This window comes from Microcebus murinus, chromosome 13 (genome assembly GCF_040939455.1).
Source record: "Microcebus murinus isolate Inina chromosome 13, M.murinus_Inina_mat1.0, whole genome shotgun sequence".
Classification (NCBI taxonomy): domain Eukaryota; kingdom Metazoa; phylum Chordata; class Mammalia; order Primates; family Cheirogaleidae; genus Microcebus; species Microcebus murinus.
This window is the reverse complement of record NC_134116.1, coordinates 81,189,248-81,206,306: the sequence shown is the minus strand read 5'-3', so window position 1 is coordinate 81,206,306 and position 17,059 is coordinate 81,189,248. Positions and strand designations below refer to the sequence as shown.

General features: G+C 35.0%; 1 protein-coding gene across 4 annotated transcripts in view; it reads left to right on the top strand.

The window, feature by feature from the left end:
* The window catches only part of ZMYM2 (zinc finger MYM-type containing 2), a 100,935-nt gene that overhangs the window by 44,713 nt on the left and 39,163 nt on the right, over positions 1 to 17,059 (top strand). For 3 of the 4 annotated variants that reach the window (XM_020290489.2, XM_020290486.2, XM_076009567.1), the window contains 4 exons: positions 3,339 to 3,410; positions 12,169 to 12,319; positions 12,791 to 12,906; positions 16,807 to 16,923. In XM_020290489.2, the coding sequence (XP_020146078.1) occupies positions 3,339 to 3,410; positions 12,169 to 12,319; positions 12,791 to 12,906; positions 16,807 to 16,923 (456 nt within the window). Of the gene's footprint in view, positions 1 to 3,338; positions 3,411 to 6,746; positions 9,597 to 12,168; positions 12,320 to 12,790; positions 12,907 to 16,806; positions 16,924 to 17,059 lie in introns of those variants that run through there. The other variant, XM_012778629.3, reaches the window with a different exon arrangement.

The following is a 17,059-nucleotide window of genomic DNA, read 5'->3' as shown; positions in this document are numbered from 1 at the left end:
GATTTGTGAATTTCTCTCAATTCTGTGTTCCATTGGTCTTTATGTCTGTTCTTATGTAGGTACCACGCCATTTTGATTACTGTATCTTCATGGTAAGTTTTAAAATCAGGAAATGTGAGTCCTCCAACTTATGTTGTTTTGCAAGATTGTTTGGATATTCTGGACTGATTTCAATTTTATGTGAATTTGAGGATTGGCTTTTCCATTTATGTAGAAGAGTTTGGTGTTTGGAATTTTGATAGAGATTATATTGAATCCGTAGATTGTTTTGGGTGGTATTGACACCTTAGCAATATTAAGTCTTCCTGTGAACATGGGATGTCTTTTCATTTATTTAGGTGGCCTTTAATTTTTTTTCCCAGCAGTCTTTTCTGATTTTCAGTGTATAAGTCTTCACCTCTTTGGTTATATTTATTCTTAGATGTTTATTCTTTCAGATGCTATTGTTAATGGACTTGCTTTATTTCTTTTTCAGATTGTACATTGCTAGTGTGTAGAAATACAACTGATTTTTTTCCATTGATCTTGCACTCTGCAGCTTTGCTGAATTTATTAGCTCTGGTAGCTTTATTGTGAATTCCTTGGTATTTTCTCTATCATCTGTGAGTAGATATAGTTTTACTTCTTTTTTTTCAATTTGAATACATTTTATTTCCTTTTCCTCCTAATTGTTCTGGCTATAACTTTCAATACTATGTTGAATAGAAATGGTGAGTCTGGGCATAGTGAGACCCCATCTTTACAAAAAACTTTTAAAAATTGGCTGGATGTGGTGGTGTGTGCTTGTATTCCTAGCTGCGTGGGAGGCTGAGGTGGGAGGATTGCTTGAACCTAGGAATGTAAGGTTACAGTGAGCTATGATCATACCACTGTACTGTAGTCTGGGTGACACAGCAAGACCCTGTCTCTTAAAAAAGAAGTGTCGTGGAAGTGGGCTTCTTTGTCTTGTTTCTTGATCTTAGAGCAAAGGTTTCTGTCTTTTAACATTATGATGTTAGCTATGGATTGTTCATATATGTGGCCTTTATTGTTTTGTGGTAGGTTCCTTGTATGCCTAGTTTATTGAGTGAGTTTTTTAAATAATAAAAAGGTGTTGAATTTCATCAAATGTTTTTCTGTACTGAAATGATCATGTGGTTTTTACCTTTGTTCTATTAATGTGGTATATTATATTGATTTCTTTATAGTGAACCACCCTTCCATTATTGAGATAAATTGATCATGGTATATAGTCCTTTTTTTTTTTTTTTTTTTGAGACAGAGTCTCGCTTTGTTGCCCAGGCTAGAGTGAGTGCCGTGGCGTCAGCCTAGCTCACAGCAACCTCAAACTCCTGGCTCAAGCAATCCTCCTGCCTCAGCCTCCCAAGTAGCTGGGACTACAAGCATTCGCCACCATGCCCGGCTAATTTTTTTTTGTATATATTAGTTGGCCAATTAATTTCTTTCTATTTATAGTAGAGACGGGGTCTCGCTCTTGCTCAGGCTGGTTTTGAACTCCTGACCTCGAGCAATCCGCCCGCCTCGGCCTCCCAGAGAGCTAGGATTACAGGCGTGAGCCACCACGCCCGGCCTTATAGTCCTTTTAATACATTGTTGAATTCAGTTTAGTACTACTTTGTTGAGGATTTTTGCATGTGTGTTTATAAGGGATTCTGGTTCACTGTTTCCTGGGCATGAGGGCAGTGGCATGATCATAGCTCACTGCAACTTCAAATTCCTGGGCTCAAATTATCCTCCTGCCTCAGCCTCCCGAGTAGCTGGGACTACAGATGCATGGCACCATGCCTGGCTAATTTTTCTATTTTTTATGGAGATGCGGTCTGTTTGCTCAGGCTGGTCTTACACTCCTGATCTCAGACTATCTTCCCACCTTGACCTCCCAAAGTGCTAGGATTCTTTGTCAGAATTCTAACTTCTCTGGTATTTCGGTGTTGGCATCTATTGAGTGTCCTTTTTATTTACATTGTAATTTTCCTGTTTTGGTATCATAAGTGATTTTTTTTAATAGAAATTTGAACATTTTGGGCATTATGTTGTGAGGCTCTGTAAACTTTTGTTTTAGCTGGCTTCATTTGGCACTGTTCTCAGAAGAGGATGGAAGCCTGTACTTCATTGTTACCTGGTGAAAATAGAAGTCCAGCCTTTGTATGCCCATGGAAGGGGGAGGAGCTCCTTGTTATTGCTGAGTGTTGTGGGACTTCTGGTTCTTTTTTGGGCTTTGGCTAATACCTCTGTGACTTAGGGGAGTAGGAGTTCCTTGTTATTACACCCCACATAGGCTCCATTGATACCAAATGATTCTACTATAATGGATATAGAAAATAGAAAATGTTCTTTGTACTATCATTAAAAAATAAAAGTTAATTTAAAATAGTGATTCATCTTTCATTCTTTAAAATTATTTGCATATGTTTATAATTCACATACTATATGTTCTTAATTCATTAGTAAATAAGTAGGAGCCCAGGCATACCCTTTTACTCATAAAGGAACGCAATCCGACATGTTCAGAGACCACTACGTGAGATGCTCTAGTGAATGTTTTTTTTCTGCAGTCTAGGAACTAAAATTGATGTGTGATCCTTCTTTCCCCTACTTTGACCTTTGTCTCTAACATTTAACTTGGCTGCTTTTGTTGTTTATCTGTGTCCTCATTGCTCAATTAGTTTCTGGAGCATACTGATATAATAAACAATCTGGATCCTGTTAGCGGAGACTATATAATGCTTACCCTTTGCCTTTCAGTAGTTTTCCTCTTCTAGCACAGTGTTTTTACTTTCACAGAAAGCAGGAAGCATACCTTTTAAAGTTTTCTGCAAGTTTGCAGAAAAGTTACTTTTCTGTAAATTTGTATTACATCCTGGAAGATGTCATATGTGCTTTAAAAAGAATTTCCCCAATGACCCATTTTGCAGATGGTGAAAATTGTAATTGTGTAATCTCCAAGTCACTTAATTTAGTAAGCTTTGATATTTCATTATTAGTGTTAGTTTAATGGGTTTTAAAGAGATCTTAGAACTCACTAAGCCATCTGATGAAAGTGATTTTTCTTAATTAGAATTGAGTCAAATCTTAGTGTCTATCTTTATTCCTTACCACATTATTATGTTATTGTTTTATCATATCATTTTTTTGGGGGTTATTAAAATTATTTGACATTCTTGTGTTAAGTTGGACAAAAGCAGTGGGGATATGACAGGCATTTTTAAAAGTGGGAATGAATCTATAAATCACAAAACATAATTGAGAAGCAGCTTTTACATATTGCTCATTTACCTTTCAGTCTAGCAGCCTTTCTTTATGTGTATTTATAAAGTCTTTTTTAACCTTTTTTTTAGGTAGGTAGCCATCCAAGCTTCCTGAAGGAGGTTCGAGATCACATGCAGGACTCTTTCTTAATGCAGCCTGAGGTAAGCAGGAATGTAGGTGGGATTTAAGGCTTTTACATTTTCAAGCATTGCTGCGGTCTTTAATATGTACCTGAAAAGTCTTGTGCATTTTGAACTATATTAAATTTTCTGAATTTAAAACTTATCAGATGATGAATATTTTCTTTGTCTTCAAGACATAGATTTTCTATTGAATTTTACATGTAAGTATTTTCTTGTGATATGCTCATTTGCCTTCAGATATTTATAATCTTAGGAAACTAATTTCAGATTTAATTTTTTAGTACACAGTACCTTGTATACAGTAGGCATTTAATTATGGGATATAAAAACCGCTGTCTTTTGTGCCAAACTGAAAGGTTAAAAAAAAACAACCGAAAATCTTTTCTTTTAAAAAAATTTCTGTTTATATTCTTGTTAATCCAGATGAATAAATTAGTATACGGATAATAAATGTGTGCAATTAGAATAATTTTAACTGTAGTACGGTGAATCTATATAAGTGTGTTTACATCTGTAAACTATTGTTATCAGGTTAATCTATGGATCTTATTCAAATTTTGTCCCTCATAGCAAATTAAAAAATATTTCTCCTTTCTTGTCCAATTCAGGATCATAGGCCATTATTTCTTTAAGTTTTTTTTTAGTCCTTTCCCTCTCTTCTTCTGAGACCCCAATTCCAGGCATATTAGACTTCCTGCTATTGTCCCACAGTCACTGAGGTTCTATTTATTGTTTTTTCTCCTCAGTCTTTTTTTTCCTTCTGTGTGCCATTTGGGAGAGTTTCTGAGTTCATTGATCAACTGTTAATATCATACAGTGTATTTTTCATCTCAGATGTTCTATTTTTTTATCTATAAAAGTTTCATTTGAGGACTTTTTTTTCCTTGAGATGAGGTCTTGCCATGTTGCCCTGGCTGGTCTTGAACTCCTGGGCTCAAGTGATGTGCCTCAGCCTCCTGAGTGGCTGGTTATAAGCACATACCACTCTGCCTGATTGGGTCTTTATATCATACATTCCTTAAACTATGTTCATGTTTTCCTCTACTAGTTTTTGAATATGTCAGAATATTTATGATAGTTCTTTTAGTATCTTTGCCTACCATTTTCATAGCTGTCATCTATGTCTGTTTTTACAGTTTGAATTTCTGTTTTCCTTCTTGGTAATGGGTCATATTTTCATGCTATTTTGCAAAATGCCTGGTAATTTTTTATTTGATTTTTAATATTGTGAATTTTGCTTTTGTTGGTTACTGGATTGTGTTGTTGGACTTTGTTCAGGCATGCTGTCAAATTACTTGGAATTATTTTTATTTGGTTCCCTATGAGGCTTGCTTTTAAGCTTTTTAAATAGCCTTTGAGAGAACAGACTAGTATAAGTCTCGTTTATCTCCACTACTGTAGTGATACCTTCTGACTACTCTACCTGAATCTTCTTGTATTTTAAGATTTTTCTCACTCTTGAACAGGTAGCAGCACAGAGTACTCCCAGCCTGTGTGTGCTTTGTGAATTGTTTGGCTTAATGCTTTCTTGTGGGTTTGTGCCTCTTTCTCTGGCCTCAGGTGGTTTCTTCTCACATATGCATAGATCAGTTTTCAGGCAAAGATTTATTTTATGAATACCTCTTTGTAGATACCCAGAGCTCTTTTTTGTGCAGTTCCCTCATCTTCAGTACTCAGCTTCCCAAATTCTAGCTGTCCTGAACTCCATCTGTTCCAGTGAAACTGATAGCCTCTGTTAGCTTTCCCTTCCCTGGAATTGCCTTCAGGCAGTAAGCTTTGGTGACTGTAGAGCTCACTTGATTTGTTTCCTTTTCTTAGGTATACAGTCCTGTACTACTTTGTGTGCAAAGTTTGAAAACCATTTCATATTTTTGTTTGGTTTCTAGTTGTTAAAGATTAAATCTAGTCCCTATGGTTGGGAGTTGAAGACCTGTTTGCTTTAATCTAGATGGAAATAGCAAAGAACCCTGGTTAGAGGAAGTGATAATCAAAGTCTTTTCTTTGTCTTTTATGACCTTGACATTTTTGAATATAGACCATTTTCTAGAGTACCCTGCAATTTGTGCTTATTTAGTATTTTTTCAAGATTAGATTGAGGTAAAGCATTTTTGGAATGAATACCTAATAAGTGATATTGTGTCCTTTGTGTATATCAGGAGATACATGATGTCTATTTTGTCCCATTAAAGTATGTTAACTTGGTTAAGTGAATGTTAGATTTCTCTAGGGTAAAGTTGCTATTTTTCCCTCTGTATCTGTGTAATTTTTTTATTGGGTGGTATATATATGATACTATATAAATATCCTCTTCAGAAAACTTTTTACCCACTATTTTTAGCATCCATTGTCCATTAGAAAATTTTTTTAAACTACAAAAGTAGAATATTTGTGTTAAAAGAAAAATTGTAACTGATATGGTAGAGAAAAAAACTAAAACACAATGGTGAATAATTTTTAGACCTTTTTTTCTTTATACAAAAACAGATCTTGCAGCATAAAGAGATGATTTCAGGGTTTTATTGAATAAATGAACTATAATTTTTAATTGAATTTATCCCTTAATCTTAAATAGCATAATATATATCATTATTGAAGTTTGATTACCACTTCCTCTAATCAGGGTTCTTTGCTATTTCCATGCTTTGAACTTTTTTAGTGTATACGGACAGACCATTCTCAGAATGTTATTAACACATTGACTGCCACACTCTTAGAAAAAGAAATTTTTCTTGGGGCCACGGTGTTTTATTACGAAAATAGAATAAAAATTTTGAAAACAAAACAATTCTTTCTAACTTAATGAAAAATTTGTTATTTTTTATTGTTTTCTGTGTGTGAGTTATGTTCAACTCACGTGGTACTAGAATCAATTTATACACTGCATGCCACGTGAATTATATGTGACTCATGACATACTTACTGAATTTGTTTCTGAGAATTGAGTCTTTTGGTCATTCTACAAGTATTTAGTTGTGTCTGGAGTGGACCTTGGGTGGTCCTGGATGATGACTTCTGAATCATATCCCCTAAGTATTTGCAACAATGTCACGTCGCCGCATACTGTCATTGATTTCGTTCAAAGAGCTGCCAGGCAAACATTCAAAGGGAAATGCGCAGTTGGAAGTTATGGTAATTGGAGAACACAGTCCAGCACGTGTGGTGTGCTGGGCGGGCAGCTGGAGCAGGGCAACAGGAGGTGGGGGAGACACCGATTGACAGCGAAATGAGCAGAGGTTTCGCAGCACGCAGGCTGCTATGGACCTTCCCGCCTATCCACCAGTTCTACTTTAGTGTAGCTTCTGTGACCAGAGCTGTGATCATCACATAAGTTTATTTTGCGTTTTTCGTTCTCAGGAGAAAATGTCTAGAGAAAATGAGCGTAAGGAATTGTTGGAGGAAATGGTGAACGAAGTTTTGGACATGAGTGATGAAGAAGTTGATCTATTTAGTGATGATTCAGAGGAGTGCCGTCCTAGTGGAGATAGTGGGGACAGTTCTGATAGCAGTTGCAGCCCACCAAGAAAAACTAAAAGAAGAACATTACATACAGATCTTTCCAGTGGGGAAGGTTGTTCAAAATCTATTACTGAAACAATCGAAGCAGTTGTGGCTGATTTCAGTGAGAGTGATTCATCGTCAGATGTTTCTGAAGAACCTGTAGTGACTAGTGTAAGTTCTCTGACCTGGGGTCCAGTGTCAGGAAGTAACATGAAGATTTTTGACTTCGTTGAAAGTAACCCTGGTGTTCCAACCGAAATTGCAGTAAATCTCCATGAAAAAACACCTTATGATTTTTTCAAATTCTTCATAACAGATGATGTTATTGACTACATGGTGAAGGAAACTAATATCTATGCAAGTCAGACTTTACAAAAGGGTAATGTCAAACCCCACTCCCGACTAAAAAAGTGGTATGATGTTACTTCTCAAGAAATGGAGCGATTTTTGGGAGTATTGTTTTGGATGGGCCTTAGCAAGAAGCCAAGACTTCCAGACTACTGGTCAAAAAACATTTTGTATGACAATTCAGTGAAAAAGCTTATATCACGTAACCGCTTCGAAATGCTTCTGAGAATGTGGCATTTCTCTAACAATGAAGAGTGTCCTCCTGGTGACCGTCTCTTCAAGATCCAGCCACTTCTTGATCGTCTTGTTGAAAGGTTTCAGGTTGCTGTAGTTCCAGATAAGGAAATATGTATTGAGGAAACAATGGTGCCATTTCATGGACGTTTGAGTTTCATACAGTATGTAAAAAACAAGTGCCATAAATTTGGAATAAAACTTTTCAAACTTTGCCTAAAAGATGGTTACACCTGGAATGTGAGAATTTACTGTGGGAAGGAAGCAAGATCTGGCATTCCTGTTTCATCCTCAGTTGTCATGAAGCTAATAGAAGGTTTACTAGATAGTGGACATGTTTTATACACTGACAACTACTACACCAGCATCCACCTAGCTCATCAACTCCTTGAACGCTCTACATATCTGGTGGGCACACTAAGAAGTAACAGGAAGCTAAACCCGCCAGATGTAGTGAAGGCGAAGCTGAACAAGAATGAAGTAATTGCTCGAGAAAGTGACACGGGAGTTGTCGTCCTCAAATGGAAGGACAAGAGAGATGTACTGATGCTGAGTACTATGCATGGTGAAGACACTAAAGTGGTTGAAACAAGAAAAGGGGTTGTGGAAAAACCACACATGATTGTAGATTATAATAATTCGAAGGCGTTCGTTGACCTCTCAGATCAACTGAAGTCATATTCATGTTCTTTGAGACGTGGCATAAAGTGGTTCAGAAAATTAGCCATAGAGCTAATCACAGGATCAGCTTTGGTGAACTCACTTGTTCTCTACAGAGTTGTGAACAAAAAGAAGATCTCAATCACAAAATTCAAAGAACAAGTTTGCCTAAAACTACTCCAGACAGATGAAACATCTACTGTGGTGCTGTCCCTTCCCATGCCATCTGTGACTTGTTCCCTCATGAACATGGGCTCTGCCAGAAGAAGATGTACTGTGTGTTATGAAAAAACACAAGCTGAGAAAGGACGTGAATATGCCATGAAAAGATGTAAACAGACAGCATGGAAATGCAGCAAATGTAATGTGTACTTTTGTGTAGAATGCTTTTTCCTAAAACATACATCAATGAAAAAGTAGTATAAAAACTTGAAAATGAGTAATGTAAAGAGCAGTTTGAAAACTTGAAAAGTGGTTCATAGAGGTAAAGTGTTTTTCTTGACTTGTGAGGCTTAAGTGTAATTTAAAGGTAAACATAAATAGAAAAATGGAATTTATTGATTTCTATTCATTGAATCCACATTTTTAGAATTAAATTGTCAATATTAATTGTAACAATAAGAACATCAATGAGTAAGATTTTCACGAGCCAACTGCAGGCTTTTGGCCAAGGGGCCACCCATCATGTAACATGTGTGCTACAGCATGGCAGCATGCGTTGCCTGTGCACCATGCTGCTCCCAAGGTCAAGAGACTTGTGAGTTATATATGTTCCACGAGGCCCCAGGCTCAAAACTAGAGTGAGTTAAATACACCGTACCTGGCAGTTAATGTGTTAAATGCATAAAATCATGTGAAGGTTAATTTTGATATTCATGTGAAATTGGTTAAAATTAAAATATAAGGTACATTTTTTAAATTAGTAGACTGAAAGTGAACCAATTTGCCATAAACTCCCCATCATACTTACCTTTTACCTTACCAATATATTGTTCATCAGTTCTGTCTTATTCTTTTTTACCACAGTTGTATGTAGGCTTCTTTTCCCCCAAGCCTGAAAAGAGAATATTTAAATTCTGAATTTGTTCCATTTAATTTTTTTTCATTTACAACATTAAATGCAAATTTATAGGATGCATTGAAAGTTTGTATGAAATTTAAATGATTATTTTTAATACATTTGAAGCTGAGCAAACATGGCATGAAATTACATCTCCTTTTTTGCTAATACTCTTTCTTTAAATGGGTCCTTTGGTTTTTGAAGCAGTGGTAGCTATGAAAGTGGTGGTGTTGAAATAATCTCAATACTAATGATTCTGTCTTTCTGATAGCACTTTCTCATTCTCTTCAGGCAAAAGTACTTGTGAGTGTGGACCAGTTGCCTAGCTCCATGTTTACTTGATATCTTAAAACTGTTAATAATTATTTAATCATTCTGCCAATAAAATCAATGTCAGAATCACATCCAAGTGATAAGACTCACTTTGTCAACTTGAATGTTTATAATTAAAATCAAATCCAAGATTTGAATAGATGTTTAGGCTTCATTTATATTGGTAAAAGAATTCTTTATAGGTGCTGATACCTGGAGGTCTCATACATATATCTAGTGGGAGCTATTCTATTATTTTCTCTAACCCTGCAACACAGTGGCAGATGTAGTGGATGTTTTTTAGTATCACTAATTTGTACTGTAGTTTTTAGGTTTTAAACATTCTTTTATCTTCTATTATTGATCTGCTTTCTTTTGTCCTTTTTGTAGTATAAAAATTTAAGTCATCAGGCCGGGCGGGGTGGCTCACACCTGTAATCCTAGCACTCTGGGAGGCTGAGGCAGGTGGATTGCTCAAGGTCAGGAGTTCAAAACCAGCCTGAGCAAGAGCGAGACCCTGTCTCTACTATAAAATAGAAAGAAATTAATTGGCCACCTAATATATATAGAAAAAATTAGCCGGGCATGGTGGCACATGCCTGTAGTCCCAGCTACTCGGGAGGCTGAGGCAGGAGGATCACTTGAGCCCAGGAGCTTGAGGTTGCTGTGAGCTAGGCTGACGCCACGGCACTCTCTAGCCTAGGCAACAAAGTGAGACTATCTCAAAAAAAAAAAAAAAAATTTAAGTCATCAGATCTCAGGAACACAAAAAATTAGAACATTCTCCTCTATTGTCCTTGTACCATTGGAAAAGTTATAACTGTATGCAATATTTGCAGCCATTTTTATTTGTTCCTTGTTATCATTCTTTTGCTGTTGATAAGTACTTCTTTTGTGGGCCTAGCAGAGATGAAGAATGAGTTGATTTTTACTTTGAAGAATAAAATCTAGGGTTTCCTTAGGCAACATTTCAGTAAATGAGTAATAGGCAGCATGGATTTTTTTTTTTTAAATAGTATAAGAATCAATATTAGATACATTCCTGACACATAAACAGCTGTTTTCTCATGGTTGTTGTATTTGTTGGAAACTGAGAAAATTGTTTTCTTTTTTTGATGTTGTGTTTTTTTTTTCTTTTTGGTTATTTTACTTTCAATTTATTACCTTTATTTACTGAAATCCTGTGGTGTTTGTGACATTTTCCCATGCAGTTTATCCATTTCATGTGTTATTTTTGGCCTGATTGTTATCTTCGCTGACATCTGTCATTCACCCATCCATGGAACACTTCGAGGTTTTCTTATATTTTCATATTGTACTACATTCTCCTGGGTATGAAGATTGAGTTAAATCATTGCAACATCAGATAGAAAGATGGATACAATTATTTTGCAGCACGATTTGTGATATTTGATTTAACTTAAGACAAGAGTTCTGTAACCACTCAGAAAGACGGTCAAAAAACAAGCTGCACTTGAAGTTTTCCTTATGGTTGATTTCTTCTATGGAAGTTTTCCTTATGATTGATTTCTAATTATTACTTTCAGGTCAATTTTTTAATATAAACCTACCAATTCATCTGAATTGTATTTTCGCAAGACTGTTCATATTTCAGTGCTATTGCTTTTGTCCTTGTAATTATTGAAGTGCGTCTAATACAGTCATGCATCACTTAATGACAGGGATGTATTCTGAGAAATGCATCGGTAGGCAATTTCATCATTGTGTGAACATCACAGGGTGTACTTACACAAACCTGGGTGGTGTAGCCTACTACACACATAGGCTATCTGGTATGGCCTGTTCCCCTTAGGCTACAAATCTGTACAGCATGGTGCTATCCTGAATACTGTAGGCAGTTAAAACACAATGGTAAGTATTTGTGTATCTATACATATCTAAATATAGAAAAGGTACAGTTAAAATATGGTATTATTTTCTTATGTGTCTACCGTTATATATATGGTCTATCTTTGAAGCATCATTATGCGGTACATAACTATTCAATTGTGGCAGGAAGATTAACTTTATTGTCTATTGACTAATTATTAACTTTAGTTAATAACCAGAAATCACTTTCAGTATAGTTTAAACATTTTTTGAATTTAAAAAAAAGTTTGTATTTTATTGTGGTCAAATGAGGTTTAAATGTAATAGTTAGGTGTAAATCATTTTTTAAAAGAGGGTCTAAAAAGTGCTTGGAACAATAGCAGCTCAATGGAAATAGTATTTAAAGTCTTTAAACGCTTCCTTTGATGTACTTTAGATCAATTCTTGATTATTGAGGCTTATATTTTATATTTTATAGCTCCATTTAATTTCCTCTGCCAAATGACAAAGAAATGTGGTCTCATTGTAGACAAAAAATACTGTGCCTTTCCTAGATTTTGAGTTCTTACTTAACTACATGTAGGGTTTCTGTTCAATGAAGTTAACAGAGAAAAACACTCTATTTTTGAAGCTGACTTAGCTGATGATCATTGTTTTTTTGAACCTAATTTAGCAGTTGTTGCAGTTAGTTAACAGTTTGCATCCAGACTTCTGACTAATCCTGTTTAGGGATTAACAGAATTGTTTTGCAGAGACAAAAAGTGTAATGAAAAATATGATAATTTTTTTCTAGTTGTGGTTTTTAAAGTCATCTTTTTATGTTTCATATTTTAGAAATATGGAAAACTGACAACTTGCACTGGTTGCCGAACACAGTGCAGGTTTTTTGATATGACTCAGTGTATAGGTCCTAATGGATATATGGAGCCATATTGTTCAACTGCTTGTATGAACAGTCACAAGACAAAATATGCAAAATCACAAAGTAAGTTTCAGGTATTTGGAAAGTTAAACTTTACAACACAATTACTTTTTGCACAAGTAACTACTCCTTTAACTTTGCTTTTATCCTTGTTTTTAACTGCTTTTATTTTAAAATTTTTATTACACTAAACTTTCTTACTGCAAACTATTCTAATTATTTTGATCATTCAGTACTTTTAATTTTTTAAAGTTCTTTCTATATCTGTGTTCTTAGCTAAAATTGTTGTTCCATCCAAAAAATTATCTAAAACTGAGATTTTTTTTTTGATGTATCCATGTATGTTTTAGGGACAATACCAATCTGCCTTTTTGACAGTATTTTTTAAGGTACAAATATCTTGTCTATTTAAGGTGCAGATAATAAAAGAATAGTTTACAGAGGATACATTAAAAAATAATCTCAGCAGTTAAGTTTTTTTTATAAAAACTATTACCTTATAATGAAATCAGATATATACCTTTTTTCTCCTAGGTTTGGGAATTATTTGCCATTTTTGTAAGCGAAACTCTTTACCTCAATACCAAGCCACAATGCCTGATGGAAAACTGTATAACTTTTGCAATTCCAGTTGTGTGGCTAAGTTTCAGGTTTGTTATTTATTTTTAATTACCCCTGTTCCCAATAAAATATATATAGAAAATAATCAGTGTAAAATGCTTTACTTTTATCTTATCTGTTAATTTTTACAGAGTTTGTTGAGGTCCAAATTGGAGGTTGGAGATTCTAGAGTCACAGAATGCCTGGCTGTACCAGCTCTCTACTTTTAGCACAAATAATCTAATCAACATTTTAATTTTTACTATGATATAGATTTTTGAAGGAAAATAAGTTGTTTTGTTTTTTTTTTGAGACAGTCTCACTTTGTTGCCTAGGCTAGAGTGAGTGCCGTGGCGTCAGCCTAGCTCACAGCAACCTCAAACTCCTGGGCTCAAGTGATCCTTCTGCCTCAGCCTCCCGAGTAGCTGGGACTACAGGCATGTGCCACCATGCCCGGCTAATTTTTTCTATATATATTAGTTGGCCAATTAATTTCTTTCTATTTATAGTATAAACGGGGTCTCGCTCTTGCTTAGGCTGGTTTTGAACTCCTGACCTTGAGCAGTCCGCCTGCCTCGGCCTCCCAGAGTGCTAGGATTACAGGTGTGAGCCACTGAGCCCGGCCGAAAATAAGTTTTAATATAGTGCTCATTGCCTAATGTGTAGTATTTTTTTTAAATGGTTTGAATAAAATGTAAATTTTAGCTGTGTGCTTTGGCTTGTGCCTGTAATCCTAGCTACTCAAGAACCTGAGTCAGGAAGATTGTTTGAGCCCAGGAGTTTGAGTGAGACTAGACTGGGCAACATAGTGGGACCCTGTCTCGAAAAAAAATTTTTTTTAATGTGACCCTTAAGGGGAACTCTGTGAAAAATGGATGAAAGATTTAGATATATAAAGCCTGGAAGTGATAAGAATGCATGCTTTCTTCATATGTTAGAAATGAGCCATATAAAGAGGGGATGAGACTTCTTATAGGGGGCTTTAATTTAATACAATATCAGTTTCAGGGACATACTTTGCATTTTGGTAAATGTAAAGAACTTTCTGACATATTCAAATTTGGAGTATGGATAATCTCAGAAAATAGATCACTGGAAGTGTTCAAACTTAACCTGATTGACCACTAAGAAGGAATAGTTTAGAGGGGATTGGGTTTACCTGTTGAGTGTGAAAATTTCCGGGTATTACCCAAAGGTTCAAACCCATGCATAAAGCCATGCTTCATGAGTTAATTCATCCAACAATCTGTTTTGTTCCAAGTATTGTGCTCTATGTTAATTTATTTAAACTGAAAATATAGTCTCTGAAGTATAATAGTTACTATAACACTTACTAGTATTCAAATTGAGGCTTAAAATTCAACCAAGTGAATGTCATTTTTATTAATATTTTATCCTCACCAATCTCAGGTGATAAGCCACATTCAAGACTAAACTTTTAGCAATTGGGGTCATATCCATTATACGTCCTTACAGTGATAAATATTTCTTCTGCCTTGTTGGCTTTTCTTAAACTAGAAATTAAGGAATAATGATTAATTAGAAGAGAGAAGGGTAGTGTCTATGGCATGCTGCTTGTCAGATCTTGAACTTTATTCCTTTTTGATATTGGGTAAATTGAATTGATAATTGAAAAATTTTTAAAGTATCATTTTAATGTAATTGAAACTTGTATTGCCCATTACTTGGTAAGACCTTCTGTATATATATGCATTGTATATTTTTAAGAAATACACTTAGTATGCGTGGAAGATTGGTTTAGGACCTCCCATATCTATAGAAATCCACAGATGCCCATGTCCCTTATGTAAAATGGCATAATAGTTGCATATAACTCCCATATACTTAAATCATTTCTAGATAAAACTCTAATACCAGCCAGGCGCGGTGGCTCACGCCTGTAATCCTAGCTCTTGGGAGGCCGAGGCAGGCGGATTGTTCAAGGTCAGGAGTTCAAAACCAGCCTGAGCAAGAGCGAGACTCCGTCTCTACTATAAATAGAAAGAAATTAATTGGCCAACTGATATATATATATAAAAAATTAGCCGGGCATGGTGGCGCATGCCTGTAGTCCCAAGCTACTCGGGAGGCTGAGGCAGAAGGATCGCTCGAGCCCAGAAGTTTGAGGTTGCTGTGAGCTAGGCTGACGCCATAGCACTCACTCTAGCCTGGACAACAAAGCGAGACTCTGTCTCAAAAAAAAAAAAAAAAACCTCTAATACCTAATATAATGTAATTGCTATGTAAATAGTTGCTATACTCTATTGCTTAGGGATGATGACAAGGGTAAAAAGGAAAAAAGGACTCCACATGTTCATACAGACTCAACCATCTTTTTAAAAAAACTTTTTGATCCTTGGTCGAATCCATGGATACATAGGACCAACTGTACTTAATTTATATTCTTAACTTTGAGAAATGCATCTGGATAAGCCTCCAGGCAGCCTCATCACTTTGTCTGCATATAAATGATACAGATAGAAAAGCAACATTTTTTTCCTTTTTCTTCATCTTAAAGTGAACCATGTATTTTTAACTTTATGTTTTCATTAGATGTTTTTCCTTTTAAAAGTTAAGATAATAGGATAGTATACTATGCTAGTCTATTTGGGCTGCTATAACAAAATACTTTAGACTGGGTAGCTTATAAACAGAAATTTATTTCTTATAGTTCTGGAGGCTGAGAAGTCCAGCATAAGGCTTTGACAGATTCATTGTCTGGTGGTACACCCTCACTATGTCCTCACGTGGTGGAAGAGGGAAACACGCTCTCAGGCCTTTTTCATAAGGGCACCAATTAGATCATGAGAGTGGGTCTATGAGCCCCACCTCTTGATACCATCACTTTGGGGCTGAGGATTTCAACATATGAATTTGGGGGTAACACAGACATTCATACTATAACATATTCCATTTGTTTAGAAAGAACGGTTTAATGAGGCTCAGTTTTGGGGGAACTGTAGGGTAATGTTGGTTTTTATTTAAAAAATTTACCTGAGTAGTCTTAAATCTGCATGTTTTATTTTTTCACAAAGTTTCAGTTGTACAGTATATGCAGAAGTTTTAAAAATGATAAAAGTTTCTTTTCCCCTCCACTTACCTTAAATACATAATTAACTATTTCATACATTCAGAAGATTATATGCTTATGTGTGTAATATGTAATATGGTTAAAAAGAATGATAATTAAATACCACTATACTTAGCTCTCAAGAATTAGAAAGAAAAACTTTTAAAATTCATGTATGCTTATTTCCTGTCTTACTCTGTAAATTGTTTTAACTTTAAAAAAAGTTTTAAAAAGCTAAAATAAATTCTTTTTTTTTTTTTTTTTTTTTTTTTTTAGGACTAACTTCTAAGTTCTAATAAAATAAATTCTTGGTACAAATACAATCTGTACATCTTTTCCCCTCTAAGTTTGTAGAAGAAATGATCAGTTTTTAAAAGTAACGTAGGCTGATCTCACTGCTAGACTTGGGATGAAATTTATAGCAATGATGCAGTTAGTTGGACAGATTATTTGTAAAGTAGGTATTTGATGGTTATTGGAGAGAGCAATAGAAGCTGTTTTTTTTTTTTGTTTTTTTTTTACTTTTATTTGCTAGTTTAGAACTTGAGCAAATAACCTCACTATTTACTTACATTTTCTTTAAGTGAACAAATTGTCATTAAACTGTATGATTTTTTTTCTTTTTCATATTATTTTCTTATTTTAGGTAAATAGCAGTAATCCTGTGGTAAAAAAATAAGTTCAATTTCAGTGTCATAAAACTAACTTTGTATACTAGTATGGTTTTTAAAGGTAAAATTCAGAAATGTAGTTTTATATGCTGAAAAATTTTTAAGCAAGATATATATTACTTTCTGGCCATAGTGGATGTTTGACAGTGATCACGAATAGAAACTCTAAAATACATATCAGGCTCAGTGTATTCTGTTCTTTGTTTTAGGCTCTAAGTATGCAGTCATCTCCAAACGGTCAGTTTGTAGCACCAAGTGATATTCAGCTGAAATGCAACTACTGCAAAAATTCCTTTTGTTCAAAACCAGAAATCCTGGAATGGGAGGCAAGTCATATTTTATAATGTATATGATTATCTAGTGCTAAAGTGAAAGTCTAGAATAACTATGGTATTTCCATTTGTAAACCTATTTCTTGGCTTTTCAGATTTTGTGGTGATTGGATTATTTGTTCTCTTATGT